We start from the raw sequence: 17127 nt of genomic DNA, 5'->3' as shown, positions 1-17127 counted from the left end.
CTCGTGTCAGAATTATTCCGTATAATTATATTCGTTTCGGAACGACACCCTCGGGGCTCGAAATTGAAATTAAGCTTTCTTGCTTTTACACAGACGAAAGAGAGAGCGAGAGGGAAGGAATAGAGGACAGAGAGAGAAAGAGAGAGAGAGAGAGAGACGAGCGGATACGAAGACGGAGAGAGATCGTGCAGCAAGAGCGGTGCGAAAGATTTCTCTCGCGTCTTCTCCGCGACGAGCCGACTACGGTTTTCCGTAGCCGCGAGCGAAGGCTCCGCTCCCTGCCCTTAGCTCCTGTTTTTCCGCTTGCCCTACCCCCAAATCCGCACGTCTTAATCTTCCTTGGAATTTTGGTGCTCTCCCTCCGGCTATGCAAAGGACTTTACCAAGGGGTCGACCGTTCGTCATGCTCTTCTACGTATCCAGAAATAAGATGTCTATATTACGCACCCAATTTTGTATTTTATGCTGTGAATTTTGATCACACGATCTGCGAATTGATATACTTATCTGCGGCTTTACCGGGATGTTATCCGAGTTTTATAAGTTTACGTTAAGTCAATGCAATGATATAATTTATTATTTATTTTATTACACGAAAATTTATTAATTACATTTAAAAGTCGCATAATATTTTTACAACTTTATTAACGTTCTTTTCGATTTTTTTATTTTGTTATTGATACCAAGTGACCAAGAATTTACGTTACCTTTTATAATTGCTACTTTATATTTGGAAAAAATGTTCATTACTTTAGAGAAACAGTTAGGAATGAGAAAGAATATGCTCGAATACGTTCTCAACTTTTTACCGCGATAATTTTCTTATTTTTCTTTCGATAGACTTCCCCTTTGATTGCCTTACTTCCTCCGCGGCCGGGTTCTAGCAAAACATGTTTAAGCTTGCAATTATTTAAGGTAGTTCACGGTTTCGTACTGCAAAACAAAACCGCGGAGACAGAAACTAGTAGCGGGAAACTGGCGACTGTTGCTGCTACTTCTTGCTGATCCTATTTTATCGTGGTATATTGTTGCATGCCGTACTAATGTCACGCGGTTATGAAGGATAGAATGCCATAACTTTGAGCGAGCTCTAATGGCACCTTAAAATCATTACTTATTTTATTACGATAATTTAATGCAATAATTGAGATTAAATAATTATCTTATAAATAAATTTATCCCGGTTAAAAAAAGATTTGAGGTAATTAATAATGCTTGATTCGCACGTTAATATTCGTATACTCGTTTTGCAGAATAATTATAACGGCAAATATTATATAATTTGCAAAGCAACTTGTGTACTCATTACGTTACAATTTATTAATAATTAATACATACAACATAAAATATATCTCTACTTCGTAATTGTTTCACACTTATGCCTTGTACTTTTATCGTTTAAAATTATAATTAATTAGAAATTATAAGAGCTGTTTACACAAGGGGCTATTAGACGCAAAGGCTATTTTTACATCTCATTACACGTTGACTAAACAGTGAGATTTGTTGCGCCCACATAGGTTGCAATTTGTTTTCAATGAATGTGACTATAGCGATCGTGGCAGCCCCCAATGCAGTTTCCTGCTGATCAGCAGAAATTAGCATAGTCAATTTATGTAGGTCTATAAATAACATGTTTATCGTTATAATTTATGTGCATCGCGATGCGCCCTATCGACATTTACGCAAAACAAACTTTAGGTAAAAGGAAAAAGAGAAATTTTACTTTGCACTGTTTATAAACGCACATATAATAAGAAAGATAATTTAACTAAACGTTAAAACATTACAAAAATCTATTTATTTTAAAGAAACTGATCAACTAGTACCGTAGATATTATTCCCTTTTATAAAAATTCAGAATCTATTTGACTCAACATACTTGTCGGTACTTTTTCATGTTTGCTAAATTAAACAAACGATAAAAGACATGCCACGTTCAAAATTGATAAAATAGAGCTAGTTTTAATAAAATCGTTAAATATATGTAGCTTAAATTCATATCAGCAACGAATCGAGATTGAAGATAAAATCGCAATATATTACTGTTTTTCGCCGCACGAATCAGCAATTGATAAAATCAAATATTGATCAAGATTTTATACGTAAATTCTATACATTAATTGAAAATTTCAAAACACTCGGTTATTAAATATCTATCATTTAATTGATATACGTATCTTTGGCGAGCAAAAATTTAAACGCCTCACCACTGACGCATTTTGTAAATAAAATTACGTTTTGTATTAACTCAAGTGCGTGTTCATGCTAATCAGCACATCCCTGCGAAATTCTCTCAATTTGAAAGATAAAATATGTATCTCATCAGGAAGTTCATAAATGGAAGTGCGAGTTCTGTACTCCTTTATGGTGATCCAATAGAAAGTTATACTACATTCGCTGTCAAATTAGAACTTTCTCGTCCAGAAAGCAATCTGTCGCGTCACGTATCACAGATACGCCACGAGGCGGCATATAATAACTAAAAAGACCTGGTTAACTGTAAAATTGTCCCGTGGTCTCTTGTGGAATTGCGTTGACTCGCGTTTACGCACAATCGATGCATCTCCCCCATCCCTCTAGCTCGCCAGCTCGTCTCCCTCTGCGTGTTTGTAATTTCACGCGCGATCACAATATATATGCACACGGCTACGTACACGTGTACGTTTGCGGATTCGGAAAACATGAAGGAATGAGAGAGAAAGAGAAAGAGAGAGAGAGGGGGAGAAAGAGAGAGTGTGGAGGACCGGAGGAAGAGAGGCCACAGGAGAAGAGGTGGAGAGGATGCGTGTACCGAGTTTTCTCTCACGTGCGAGTGCGAGCGATGCAAGCAAAATAGGAGAGTACGATATGCAGCCATTTGCATACATATAGGGTCATTATAAATATACCGACTCCCTACAGCCGTGTCTCTCCATCGTCCACCCCATCAGGAGCAGAGGCCGCTCGCGAACTGTCCGATTGCTCCGCTTATCCGTTATTGCGCCCGTCGCCTTTGCTGTCACCACCTCTGCGCTTCGGGACGTTCCGAGGTCTCGACGGTCGTTTCGGCTCAGAACAAGCGTTTTTCATGGATATTATAGCGGCTGCGGCACTCTTTCCTGGGCGAAACATCCGGTGAGATTGCACGGCACACCGGCTGAAGTGTTAATTACGGCGTTATCGCCAGCCAGAAGCCGTGTTTGTTTGTGCATTTCTTGGTGGATTTTACAGCAACACCGTTTGCAAAATGTTTCCGATGATATTCTCGCGAAATATTCGACGGGAGAGCTTTAAATATTCTTAGTAATTTCGGATATGCGCGAGAAAATGTGTAAAAGCGAATAGAAAGTATACAAATTATATACAATACATTTCATTTCAAATAACTATTAAATTATTTTATGCGCGTAATAAGTTTTACTCCTATTTAATGTAAAAGAAAAAAAAAGAAGAAAAAAAAAAATAGATTTATAAACGGAAATAAGTTGCATTCCGATACAAATAACATTCATCATGTTCTTTTATACCGCTGCCGGTTTATCGATTATGGTATAAAAAATACTTCAGCTTTGCAGAAGTGTAAACACAGATGTGTCGTGCCACCGGCGCATGCACGCGATACGTCGTTCTCGATTATCCGCAACTGGGCAAAGTCGATAAAAGCCTTCCACCGGGCGAAAGCGATAAGTGCGAATCGTTTTGGTCACCAGGATGCAGAGAAAAAAGAAAAATAAAGAAAAAGAAAAGAAATCACAAAGCATCGACAAGCACAGATGTAACGACTGCTCTGGCATGACAAGTGAATGGCTTCCTAATGATGCGTCTACTTCCGCGTATTATCGCAGCCTTTGGGAAAAGCGGAAAAATATCTCGACGCCGGTAAAAGCGACCGTAATCTTGCAACGGCTGCGTTATAACGCGGACGATGCTACGAGCGCGCTGCTTGCGCGGGTGCATCCTATTAACATATTCACCAGCAACGAGTAGTAAACTCTTTTCTCCGCGTACGCGGGCACGAAACGGCGCTATAAATGGTACGTTGATGGGTTTGCGCCGGGCGCGTCAACGCTTGCGTCCCGAGTTAGGGGTAGATGCGCATTACAAATGCTAATGGGGAGTGCATAGTAGATGTTCCGCATAGAATACATTACCGTCTCGTTCCTCAGTCATTAGCCACGAAAATACGAAATTTCCTGGGCGCAGTGTGTACATCTATCGTGCTCGCGAACCTGCTCGTTGATGGCGACCCGATGGAAGACCACCAACCGCAGGCGCTTTAAATTATAGATAAATCGCGAATCGCATTTAAAGTCTTTATAGTTGTCGGCTTTACCTCCGTCGATTCAAATTACTATTTTCTTGTCGCTTAGCACTACGATATTTGACAGACGTCGACAAATATTTGAGTAAAACATTTTGATTAAAAAAAAAAAAAATGCATTACATATTATTTTTTATATGTACGTAATGTGTATTTATGTTTAATGAAGCTAGGATGATGAGAAATAATTAGTATAAAGAAATAGAGGTTTATCTCCATAAATATTTAAAAAAAACTTGTTAGCAATTCGGTAATTATTAATTTTGAAAAGATGCAATTTTTTTTATTGTGAACAGTAAACGCTGCAAAATTACTGGGCGGTCCGACGGGAATTTATTGATGAATTAATTACAAGCACGTGCGTGATTCCTTCTACGACGATAACCGCCAGCAATTTTTAATTAACACGTGGAACAAAGGGGCCAAATGACCAGTACTGATCGATTCATCGACATGCTAACTACATGCCTTTGATAACTTTTTTTTTCTCTTAGCAAATTAAAACTAAAAAAAAAAAAAAAAAAAAAAAAGACATTTATATTTTCGTCGAAAAAATATTCATATTTTCGTCAAAACGTTTATAATAAATTAAGACATATTACTTATAATACTAAAATATAATTTTAACGTTGGTTTATTATTATTTACAGTTAATATAAAAATAGCAAATAAAAAAGTGGAAACTACGGTAAAGCAAGGATTTTACATAATCACTTTAGTACAGTGATAAATAATTACATACTTTTTAATGCGAAAGATATACATTGCTGCAACTTAAAGCGATATAAATCCATTCAGAGACACGGAGAATCTGTGCCGCGTTAGGAAGACAAGAAATCGAGCCGAATATCAAAAAACAACGAAGATATACATGACGACATCAGCAACGGAAGTAACGGTAACTGTTTCCGCACGAGAAACGACGCTCTGCGCGCCCTCGGTCTCGGGATCGTCTGACCTACCCTCTCTTTTACCACTTGGAAACGAAGGAAGGAACGAGTCAGACTCCAACCCTCTGCCACCCACGTGCCCCTCCACCCTGGCAGACCACCCCTCCAGTTACCGCCGCCGCCGCTGCCACCGCCGTCGTCGCCACCACCACCGCGATACATTGCGATACAGAGTTCTTGTCTCCACGCTGCCTACCTACGTGCAGGACCAGCGCTCCACCAAATCCATAGTCCATTACACCCTAGTCTACGAGACGCCGCGTCACACCACTACTCCCGTCTATTCATCCGCCATTATCATTTTTTTATCCATCGCTTATAACCCGCGCCGTGACACCCTTTCTCTCACCGTTACGCCAATACTTCCACATCTGCCGGCCGCATAAACACAACAGCATATCAGGACGCACGCGTACAAACAACGTTTACGAACCAATACGCGTCCCCCCCGTCGCTCTTCGGCACCTGCTGGAAAGCACCTTGCTCGGAAACGGAAAGGTGTTCGCGAAAGTGACATTTTTCGGTAGTGCGTAACGGCAAGTTCGACAATAGTGACAGGTGCTTTCTCTCTCTCTCTTTCTCTCTCTTTCTCAGTGCGTATGCTTAAGTGATTATTTCAGTGCCAAGCAACGTGAGATCTTTCAAGAAATACGCATCATCGAATTGAAATCCGCCCATGCAATAGTGCTCGCGTCCGACGGCAGAACGTCTTTTATGGCCTAGCGACGAATACGAGAATTTGTGAAATTTTCAGTGCCGATCCGAAACCAATTAATTAACGTTAATCTCGATTGACACGTTAATAATTCTTAAAGTTACTTTAATCATCCGTGAGATAGAAAAATTATATCGAAATAAATAATATACAGATCTGGTGAAAAATTCCGGTATTACGAGCATCTTGTTTTATACTTTTAAAAATCGACTAACAAACGTTGATTGATATCTGGTTCGTATCTATTGAGATAAAAGGATATTTTGAAGCAGCTGCGACAATCTCTGGATAATTCGATTGACAGGATAAGCGCGCACCTGATACCCCACGCAGTCTCTCGTACATCTCGACTTCTTCTCATCGTTTAATCGATTTACTCACCGATTCGTGTTCCACCTTTTTATCTTGATTACTTGCTCGTATATTTCGCCGCAGCACGATTAAATTTCGAAGCGCACAAGCGACGACGTTCATTCAATTCGAAACGTCTTTTCTTACAAACGAGAAGTAAACTTTACGAGCGGACGCTCTCGAGCCGCTATCAACTTCTGTGTTAATATTTAAATAAACACCAGCCTGATATTTCTGGAATTTGCGTGTTTCGCAAACGCTCGACGCTTATTTAAAATTCACAACGTCGAGATTTCATAAAAACCTCGGGCGCGACGTTGATAACGAGACGCAGGGGTGAAAGTAGTTGAACTCAAGCTAGTACGAGCCACGTGAAACTGGTCGCTACTTCGCCGGGCCGCTCAGATCCTGGAGGCTTGAAAGCCCCTGGTTTCCCGCGCACAGCAAGAACGAAGCACACACAACCACCCCAACCAACCAACCGACGAGTCGACCCACCGCCACCAACCCCTACACACAACAACCCAACGAAGCATCCCCCACTCTGAATCGCACAACAGCCTGAGCGGAAGTGCTAGTCAGTCGGCGAGCGACCTTCCAACATTACGGGTTAGGTTCCCTCTTTTTCCACCCGTCGGTCTTTAACCTCATTTGTACGATCGCGAGGACCAGCCGCTTTGTTTGATTTACCCGTGAAGGAAGTAGAGAAAGCCGCCGTAATTAAGAGTGTCGATCCTCTTACAAAGATCGGAAGTAACCGCCGCCTTTTATTTCACATGTCATTCGCGTGGCAATAGCGTTTAATCAGATTTTTATGATCTACACCTGTCATACTTGAAAGATATTTATAAAGCTGAGTTAGGGGGGGCAAAACAAAAAAAAATAAAAAAATAAAAAATAAAGGGAAGGTGCTATTTGAACGACAGTGATTATCGTTCTTCCAATTGTGCGTGTACCGCGAACCTCGTGTCTTCTTCTGCAACACGTTTGTAAGCGAAAATCGTGCGACGCGTGCTACTGCGAGTGTGGTTCACCGTCTCTTCGTCATCGGGAAGATTTTAATAGATTTCAATGAATAATATGCAATCGCGAGCTACGAAATACGTACGGTAGACGCACATGCCGCAGTACCTTTAATTAAGCGGGAACGTATATCTTTTGATTTATATTATTAAATCAACTGACGTAAGGTTCTTGGACAGATTGCTCCGATTTTTGAGACTTTAAAACACATGCCCTGCCGACTACTAGCAAGACCTTATCAGGTTGTCGGTTTATGTAAAATGCTATGAAACGTGTTCGACAGTTGTACTATCATAAATCGACGAATTGATTTTTTAAGTCCGTTGTTCGCGATTTAATACTAATTTAATAATACTTTAGTTCTTGCTAATGTTATAATTTATTTCTAATTATTCGCTATAAAAGAAAGCACAAAGTTTTTTTTTAACAAGAAAACGTATTGTGAACTTTTTTTAATTGCGGTGACGTATTGCGTACAAAAAAAATATATTACTCTACTAAAAATATTTACGATCCACAAGCATACCGGTATTTCTTAATATAGATCACTCGACCACGTGGCCGTGAAGTGAGCGTCGACTGCGCCAAGAGTATGCGGTAAACGTTCCACAAAAACAATAATCGATAAAATCTAACAGATTTCTCAAAAAACATTTTCATTAAAAAAAAGAAAAAATCGTAAGATACGTGAAAGGCAATTCTCGGTGCGGTCGGATTATTTATGTAATAAACTGCGATATTATAACCGGTGTCAATAGAATTAATAAACTGGCAATATCGGCGGCTGAATTCGTTATTTAAAACTTATATTTTTTCGAGGCTGCAGTAAGAACTGTGATTTTCCACCGATTTGTTTAAACTAAGTAACTTTTCACGCGAGTGCCGGTACCGTGATATATATATATATACATATATATATATATATATTTGAAAAGCAACGTCGAAGTGAAGCAATTCGAGTTTTCTCCGTTAATTGTCGCCGTTTGATCAAAGAAGATTTGGAATAGATCAAGAATCAGTGTTTGTCACGCGCAATTTCGAAGTAGCTCACCCAAAGTTAACAACAAGGTAGCAAAATCCCACCCGCAGGCAATCGTGAGTTTAAAGAGGCCCAAGTTGAAGTTGTTCAGCCCGGCTCGACGATCGACGTCAACAGGACGTATCAACAAGCCCCCCAACAAGGAGGGTGGGTGCAGTGGTGCAGTGGTTGCCGGAGAGCCAGCGAGCTTGGGGTGGCCTCTTCCACAGGCGCCTTGGCACCGAGCGCACCGGGCCCCGGGGCTGCGGTGGTGGGTTGCCTGGTTGGGGTGTACCCGTGTTCTCCCTCATCCACGGGGCCCAGGGGCCCCTTAAGTCATCATCTTCAGGCTATTCCGAATCAGCAACAGCCGATCGGCTGCCGTGCTTGTTGCTGCGCGCATAGCAATCACCAGCCAGCTTCGGTCCAGCTTACCAGTCAGCGGGGCGGTCTATCGCTGAGGGTAGCGAGGGTGGCGTCCACCACCTCCGTCCGAGCCGCCCCCTACGCCCACCCCCAGCACCAGGGGCTGGGGCAGGAGTGCAGGTAATGATAAATCATTAAACATACATTGTAGCTTCACTTCGACACGTATTACTACCCCCTACTACTACTACCACTACTAGTACCACTACCACTACTTCTACCTCTACTACTACCACTACTACCACTACTAGTGCTACTGCTACGCTTCTACTCTGCTCGTCGTCGTCGTCGGCAGTACTTGACAAAAGTAATATAACGATATATAAAAGTAACGATAACACGTAGTAGCACCCCGAAATTAAGAAAAAAAAAAAAACAAAAACACGGTTGACGGAATAAAGAAAATTACCCAAAACCAAAAACGCACGAAAAAGGTGTAGGGAGGAGACGGGGGCATTGGGTGGAGGTGGTGCGCACATCCTCGGCAGCCCGATGCTGTTCGTCCCGTTCACGGTACCCACCTTCCCCGCGACGCATCATCAAACGACTCATCCTGCGCATCAGTCGCATCAACAGCTGCAGGCCAACACCCAGAATCCAGTGCAGCAACCGCAACAGCTCACCCAGTTGAATCAGCTGAGCCATCTGAATCATCAGGGCATCGTGCCGGCGACGACCAATCAGCCGACTATACACAGCACCAGCTGTTCGCCGCAGCAACAAGCAACGACACCGAATAAGGTAAAAGATTATTCGATTGCTTGGCGCAGTTATATGCAAAAGTATCCGGGGGTACATGAATTTAATTGCGAGCAAACATTTTATAAATGGCTATTAAATTGCAGTAAATAATAATCGTCTTATTATATTTTATTATATACGTTAATTATGCTAAACATTGCACATATGTATATATATGTGATTTAGGGGGGAGAAAAAACATTATTATAACAGCACGCATTTGTATAAATATGAAAATAATTATACAAATGCGTGCTATTATAATTGCACGTAAAAGAAATTTCAATTATCACATATAACATAATTATCTGCAAACAAGCAGGTCCACATTGTTCAAGCAAAATACTTGAACTTATGAAATTTTCGTTAAATTTTTTTCTAATACAAAGGAACGCGTTCTAGTCTCTTCATAGGGATTTCAACAGTCCGTTTGTTTTAATTAATGATCATATATATAGCATTAGTTATTTCCGTAATGTATAAAATGATACTGCTGGAAGATGATGAAAAAAGATAGCAGTAATTATAGACATATTTTAAAGAGCATAAAAGATTTTAAACAACGTTATATAAAATTTAAATTAATTTTATAAAAATAAGACATAATATTCTAAATGCGATATTCGTGTAGTACGAACGAAATTATTAGCTTTTTCATTAATATCAATTCGAGATAAAACACCAAACGTATACGTCATTTCTATTTATGATTTCTATATTTAATATTAAAAAATTAGGACATGCCAGTATAAACATAGCAAACATTTAGCTATTTTAATAAAAATAACGGAACACCGTCGCGTTTAATATCGCTCGTGATACTGCGATACAAGTTTCGAAGTTCGCTAATAGATATTTATTAACACTGAAGTCGGCAGCCACGCTCTATAATCAATACGAGGAAAATTTTCCCTTCTGGCCGTTCGGCGAACCTGAACGATCTTTTCCTTACCGGTATCGCCTATGGTGTCGGGATTGTTTCTTCATTTTTCTCACTCGCGCTTCCTCGCGGCTATGCGCTTTTATTATCCTGGCGTAGATTCAAGTCAATTTTCTTTAGCAAGCCATAACTCGCCGGAAGATTCTCCCGAGAAGTACAGGGCTGATGCGCCATAGTGCGAGCAAGACGTCACAGTGTTGGCAGCAGGAACGCGGTTTAATTCTTGAAGTCTGGCAATCCACGGGTGGTGCTTCCTTTTCCGGGGGTCCGTCTTCGTGTAGTCCTTGTAACTGTAGCACAGTTTGGAAAGATCTTCAACTCTTTTCCGCTGTTGGCGCCGGTACGCCAAATGAGGAGAAAATATGTATCGCACAAGTTACCAATTGTAATGTGCTGGAGGCAAAAAAATTTCTTCGCGATATGATACTTCTCTCTTATAAAAAATTAATTTGTAGTATTAATTAATCATTTGTCGATTAAAAATTCAGTTTTTCATTAATATCTATTTTATAAACAGAATAGCTTTTTTTTTTAATTAAAATTAATTAAATTATATGAGATTATGAGAAAAGCAAATGCAAGTTAAAGTTTTGCAATCTTAACAGAAGACACGTTATATAAAAAAAAAAAAAAAAAAAAAAAAAATGAGAGAGAGATTTTTATGCGTGAAAAAGAGTTTCATTAAGAAAAGTTGCTGTGGAAAGATTGATAAGCTCGTGAGTAAATGAAAACGTTTACCGTGTATTTAACGTACGCTATGCGAAACGTTTGATCAATAAACGATGTGTGAAGTGACTCTTACGTCACTCTATATATATTATGTTGAATATACTATGCATCTATTTCCATTATGCCGCATATAAGTACACGTCGTGTAATGCACGTGAAAATGTCGCTGACTTAATATACGTAGCGAAGCTCCCAATACACATGCATTATTACGAGTAACATTTACGCATTACATATGTGTACGTGCACTATGTAATTTACATAACGACAATGTATTCTGTTGTACATACACGGTGTTATATATGCGAGAGCCGCGACATCCGTATGTATTACAAATTCGAAGTGTCTACACGTGACTGTAAAATGTGTGTTCATGCTCTGTGTGCACCGTTTCTTGAACTGCAACGTAAATTTCTATAAGCTAGAATACCTGAATGTGCTCAAAAGATGAAATGTTAACTTTCTACGTATACATACAATTTTTATTCAAGCGAAGTCAAAGAATTTATTTGAATAGAATTTATTGGGAGCCGAGTAAATAAATTTTTAACGTTAAAATATAAATCAAATTATACCACAATCTAATAACTTTCGTAATATTACAAAAATATAATTAAAAAAAAAAAAGAAAAAAAAATTAAAATAAACACAAATTAAAACCGATCTAAATAACAATTATTACGCTTGTATAAATTAATTCGTATTATAAATCACATTCAAACTGTTGGTTAATTGCGCTCGTTAAACTTCCTTAACACTTAATTATATATTTAACATAAAGCATTATTTAAAAATGCGGAGATAATTATTGTTACCGAAGGGAAATTAATTGGGAAGTATGTAAAATAAGCGGAAGGTGCTTTCTCATCCAATAAAGGGTTACAACTTTACAGGTAGGCCTTCACGAAAGATGCCAAGTACGAAGAGCAATGAGGGGAAGTGGGGGGAAATACCAGAATTTCTAAAGCGAAGGAAATAGCTCCTAGTGGGTGGCGAACGGGAGGCAGGAAGACTTTGAGAGTTGTTCGCGTAACTTTATTAATTAAAGGCCGTTAGTCCTTGTTGCTCGATACACCTTATATAGCTGCCACGGTCATGGTTCTCTCATACAAAGAACAAGCTTTTCGGTCCCCTTTTCCTCTCCTATGCTTCTTGGCGCCTTCGTCAACGCGCTTATCCGCGTATCGATCATCGTCACTGTCCACTATAGTAAATAGTGCTTTACGTTTCTGTGCTGTCGCTTTTTCTTCGCTTGCGTAAACAATCTCTTTTAGTACATTTTAATCAGTCTCTCTCTTAGCTCTGTAAAGAGATGAAATTTAAACCGTGGAATTAAAATATTGTTTTCAGACAAAACGACAATAAAAATTGGAACAATATCAATTAAATAAGTTTACGATTAAATTTGTGATTACGAAACTGTTTATCGATCCCATTGAATTCTTCCACGATAAAAAGCATTTTTATCATTCATATGTTCTGCCGTACAGAGAAGATTAAATATGGGCTGTGCGTACTGTTTTTTAAATACTTTTTTTTTTTTTTTTTCTAAATTCTTTTCTTTTCACATGTTTTTCTTCTCACATGTGGTTAAATATACAGTTATATTATCCCGCGGTGTCGTAATTCAACGTGAAATCGCGTGTTCACAAAGTGTTAAATTTGAAAGACAAGTACTGAGCACTATCGAAGGTTCTTTCTATCTATATTACATTAAAGAAGAAGGCGATTCATTCGCACTACCTTATCGCCTTATGTCCCTTCCTCCGCGTTGCCTCCGACGCAATAGTTCCAACATTCATCACCGTCAGGATCTATCGCCATTTTTCCGCCGCAATGAGAGTATCTCACGATTGCCGCGCGATATCACATCGTGTACGAATTCTTTTTACGTCGCGTGACGTTTACCTCGCGCTTTCGGCTCCGTTAACATCGTTGTGCGTAAAATATCGTGCGAAAAAGAATAATTACGAGTCAGTTGACAAACGCAATGAAGAAAGTGGAAGCGCGCACAAAGGATAACCAGTTAGCACTCGTTATAATTAGAAAATTGCTTTTTGTATGGTAAAAATGCGTTACGGCAAAGAAAAAAAAAAAAGTGCAGAAGGAACTCATTACGGGGATGTAGGGGGAGAGGGTGAGGTAGAACCGTGTGTCTTGCCTGCCTACCTGTCTGCACGCGGACGCGAATGAAGGGTGCCGGATGAGTGGGACATTCGCGATGGGTGGCGAGGATAGCCTCGCATTTTCAAGGGAAAGCTACGCGGAGGTTGCTGGCAATGGCCAGGGGGTGTGCCGCACGGGGAGAAGATCAAAGCACTGGAGATGATTTCATTACAACACGCCACTCGTCTACTACGTTGAAATATCAAAAGAGTGGCGGTCTCACACAAGTATGGTAGTCAGTGACGCGGCCCGACGCAGCGCGTGGAAGTTTTCTGCACAATGCTCTCTTCTTGCCGCGCTAAAGAGACTGGCAAAACTCGCGGGATAGGGAAAAGGTAATACAACGCAAAAAAATAAAAGAAAAGAAAAAAAAAAGAAAGGAAAAGGAAAGTCGGAACGCGAGACAACCCTTCGCGTCTCTGATTTCAAACTCTGCTCTATTTGCCCAGAGGGAGGAATATTATTAGCTCAAGCTGCCGCCTATTGTCGAAATAAACTCGGTCGTATTGTAGGGTGAGAATGAATGTCTAAGGTTGTTGCTCTTTCACGTTTGAAAACTTTGAATTAATGAATAATTGATTTTTCGCGTAGAAACCCGGCATTGTAAATTGCATTTTAACGTCGATTATTGATTAATAATCAAGGGAAATTAAATTTAATATCTTAACTACATTATATAATACAGTATATGTTAATTAAAATACTGTGTGAAAATTAAGAAATTATATCCGCATTGGTTTAATAATAATTATATCAAACTTAATCGCATTCGAGATTCGTTAATACCGCGCACTTTCGACCAGTCAAATAAATTTTGTATGCTTTTGTATTTTTAATGTCCCTGTATTCCGACCTCCTGTCCGTTCGCCGTTTATCGCGCCCTATCTCCCATGAGCTTGACGATAAACGAGGAGAAAATCGCAATCACCGGTTTCGCCCGCGAGGTACGCCGCGCAATTTTTCGTGATTTCAATACACGGGAATATTCTCAGATCGATGTGTGGAGTCGTTTAGGACTCTCTTCCGTGCGCGATCGCGTGCGCACGCCGAAGGCTATGCCGGCTGAGCGAGCCAGTAATTAAAATGAAATTCGTAAAAAGAAATGGCCGCACGGTTCGTAATGGATACAACATAATGGATACACGGCGCAGCGGGGGGACGGGAGGTGGGGAACCATCATAAAATTTTACAAATGAGCGTGTGCCCAAGCGGTGGCTTACGCACGGCGTCGGCGCTGAGGGGAAGTGGGTACAGAAAAGGCTAAAATAAAAAAAAAAAATAAAAAAAAATAAAAAAAAAAGACATGCGCCAAAAGCAAGGGGGCAAAAACCGCACCGAATAACGCTGCACCGCGTAGGTAGTGCTTGCTCTTTCTCCGCTTTCTCTATTCTCCCTTTGCCGCGACCGCTGCCACCCCGTCCCGTACCGCAGATACAAACAAACAGCAGCGGGTCATACAGGCGAAGTAACAAATGCCGGACATTTACATTTAGCAGCGAGGGTTCTGCCACCGTGAGCCCACCTCCCCCTTGCCTCCCCCCCAGCGCCGACCACCCGTTCGTACCACCCTCCCTCCCTTTTCCACCGCAATCCCCCGCGCTTTTCGACGACATCTCTTTTCCACCGGTTCTCTAGCGTTTCCTTCCTCGCTCGGATTCCCGCTCGCGGATCGCGTACAGTAACGAGGGCGCACGTGTATGCAACTTTATTATGTACGATGGTTTCCCCCCCGTACAGTCCACAGTTAGCTCTGCGCCGGGCTTCCTGGCACTTGCAAATTTTCCGCTTTTAAATGTTAATTTCGACGTAATCGATGGCGCCGCTGCCTGCCGCACGGATGCTGGCATACTCTCTCTGCTCTCTTTGCCCTACTCTCTTTAACCCGTTATCTTGCCCGAAATTGGCCTTGTTTTTGAAAGTTCTATTGTTTCTTAATATAGAAATCTCTTTGTTTCGTTAATTAGAATACTGGCTAGTTTGCCACACCTTTTAGCCTGCTGTAATTGTTACACTTGTGCCATTTATAATTCTAATAGTTTTGCTAGAAGCATTGTTTTAAACTAATGATAAACCCGCCTCATTATTACTTTTGTCTTTTATTTCTTTGTTAAAGTAAAATATATAATTTTGTATATTTTATATATTTTACATTCTCTTTTTTTTTTTGTTGTATCTTATTTTATTGATAACGTTTTAATAAAGTCTTGCGGCTAATATTACATTAAGTCTCGTAATTAATTTTTGTAAAAAATATTGATAAAAAAAAAGAGCAAAGTGGTATTTTTAAAAACATTAAAACTGTCAGGTAAAGCGAAAAAGATAATTTTAACCGAAATTGACACATGCTCTTGTCAATTAGGCTAAACAGCACGATTAAATTCCGATGTCCATCGAGCAACACCACGCTACGAAATACGTCGTGCGTGATCGGTAATTCGATCAGCATGGTAAACGTGACAGAAAATTGATGTGTTCCATGTATCCAGGTGGCTAGATATCTAAACGATATCTCCAGCTAATACTGACAACCGATCCTTAGCCATTCAGAGAATAACGGATATGCCTGGCTGCCTGATAACTACGAGTGTCCAATTATTTCCCGTTAACCGTCCGATTGTCGTCCATTCCGATGCAATGATACTTCTACTTCGAAATAAGCGATGCAACGATGGCGTCGCCTCCGACAACTCCACTTAATATAATTATAAAGTATCGATCCAATTCCGTACAAGCTAAAGAGGGTGAAAAGTAGAAGATTACTAAACGTTTCGACTAAAGTCATTAGTCGATCTTCTTTTAATAGGTTTATATCTCGTCTATACGTAGATGTACGGGTGCGCAGCACGTTTGCAGTCACGCGCGCGTAACAGTCTCCAATGTGTAATTATTTATTATAATATAAATAGTATTTTAATAATTAATTATTAAATTTGAGAATTATACCATCCTACGATGCGTCTATTATCACGTAAGTTGATTATTGTCGTGCAACATGCTTCATGCAGCAATTAGAAATAAACGAAAAAAAAAAGAACAAAAAAAAAGAAAGAAAAAAAAAAAACAAAAAAACTTACGAGGCTCAGAAAGTGACAGAAGACGAAACAATACCAGTTAAAAGAGGTCGGAAGGGAGAGAACGTGGGCAACATACGAGGGTCATAGGGTGGAAATGGGCGTTGGGTGGTGGCGGAGGTAGAGCGACTCGTTATGCACGAAACGCATTACTTTTATCTCGGGCAAGCCGAGAGTGGCGCCGAATTGCAATCAATTTTTTGTCTTTCTTCTTCACCCGCACTCATCGCTCACCCTCTGCCTCGCTCGGCCCCCATTCTATCCGCGGTCCACTCAGTTCCGTTCCTTTTAGTTCCGTTCTGAACTGATCCGTGCCTGCGCCGTGCCGGGCCGTGTTTCGTTCATTCGTTCGTTCGCCCGCTCATTCGTTCAGGATGGCTGGCGTTACCCCGTGCAACCGGAATTTGCATCCGGGATCCCACTATTTGCATTTCAATTCCGCGAGACTCTCGCTACCGCTGCCACCACCGCCGCTGCCAAACGGCGGGTACAAACATAAATACGAATTCAAGGGTCCACAGGCCACTATACACCGCCTGACATCGCCGGCGAGTCAGTGCTCTTGTTACGCTTAGTTACCAACCACCGTCCGATTTCCTGCACCACTTACCCATTATCAAATTAAGGAAGAAGCTCGATGATCGATAAATCAAAGCGTGAGCAGCAGCTATATTCGCTATGCAATTGAAATGTG

The 17127-nt window shown here is 40.5% G+C and overlaps 1 protein-coding gene across 5 annotated transcripts in view; it reads left to right on the top strand.

The window, feature by feature from the left end:
• LOC139113430 (nucleolysin TIAR) overlaps positions 1-17127 on the top strand; it is a 461769-nt gene that overhangs the window by 92909 nt on the left and 351733 nt on the right. The window contains exons 1-2 of one of the 5 annotated variants that reach the window (XM_070674608.1): positions 5477-8906; positions 9221-9527. The exons of 2 other annotated variants lie outside the window; for them this stretch is intronic. In XM_070674608.1, the coding sequence (XP_070530709.1) occupies positions 9279-9527 (249 nt within the window). In that variant the 5' untranslated portion in view covers positions 5477-8906; positions 9221-9278. Of the gene's footprint in view, positions 1-5472; positions 9528-17127 lie in introns of those variants that run through there. 2 more of the 5 variants (XM_070674611.1, XM_070674609.1) reach the window with 2 other exon arrangements.

This window comes from Cardiocondyla obscurior, linkage group LG02 (assembly GCF_019399895.1).
Source record: "Cardiocondyla obscurior isolate alpha-2009 linkage group LG02, Cobs3.1, whole genome shotgun sequence".
Taxonomy (NCBI): Eukaryota; Metazoa; Arthropoda; class Insecta; order Hymenoptera; family Formicidae; genus Cardiocondyla; species Cardiocondyla obscurior.
The sequence above is the reverse complement of the archived record's forward strand: the minus strand, read 5'-3'. Positions and strand labels throughout refer to the sequence as shown.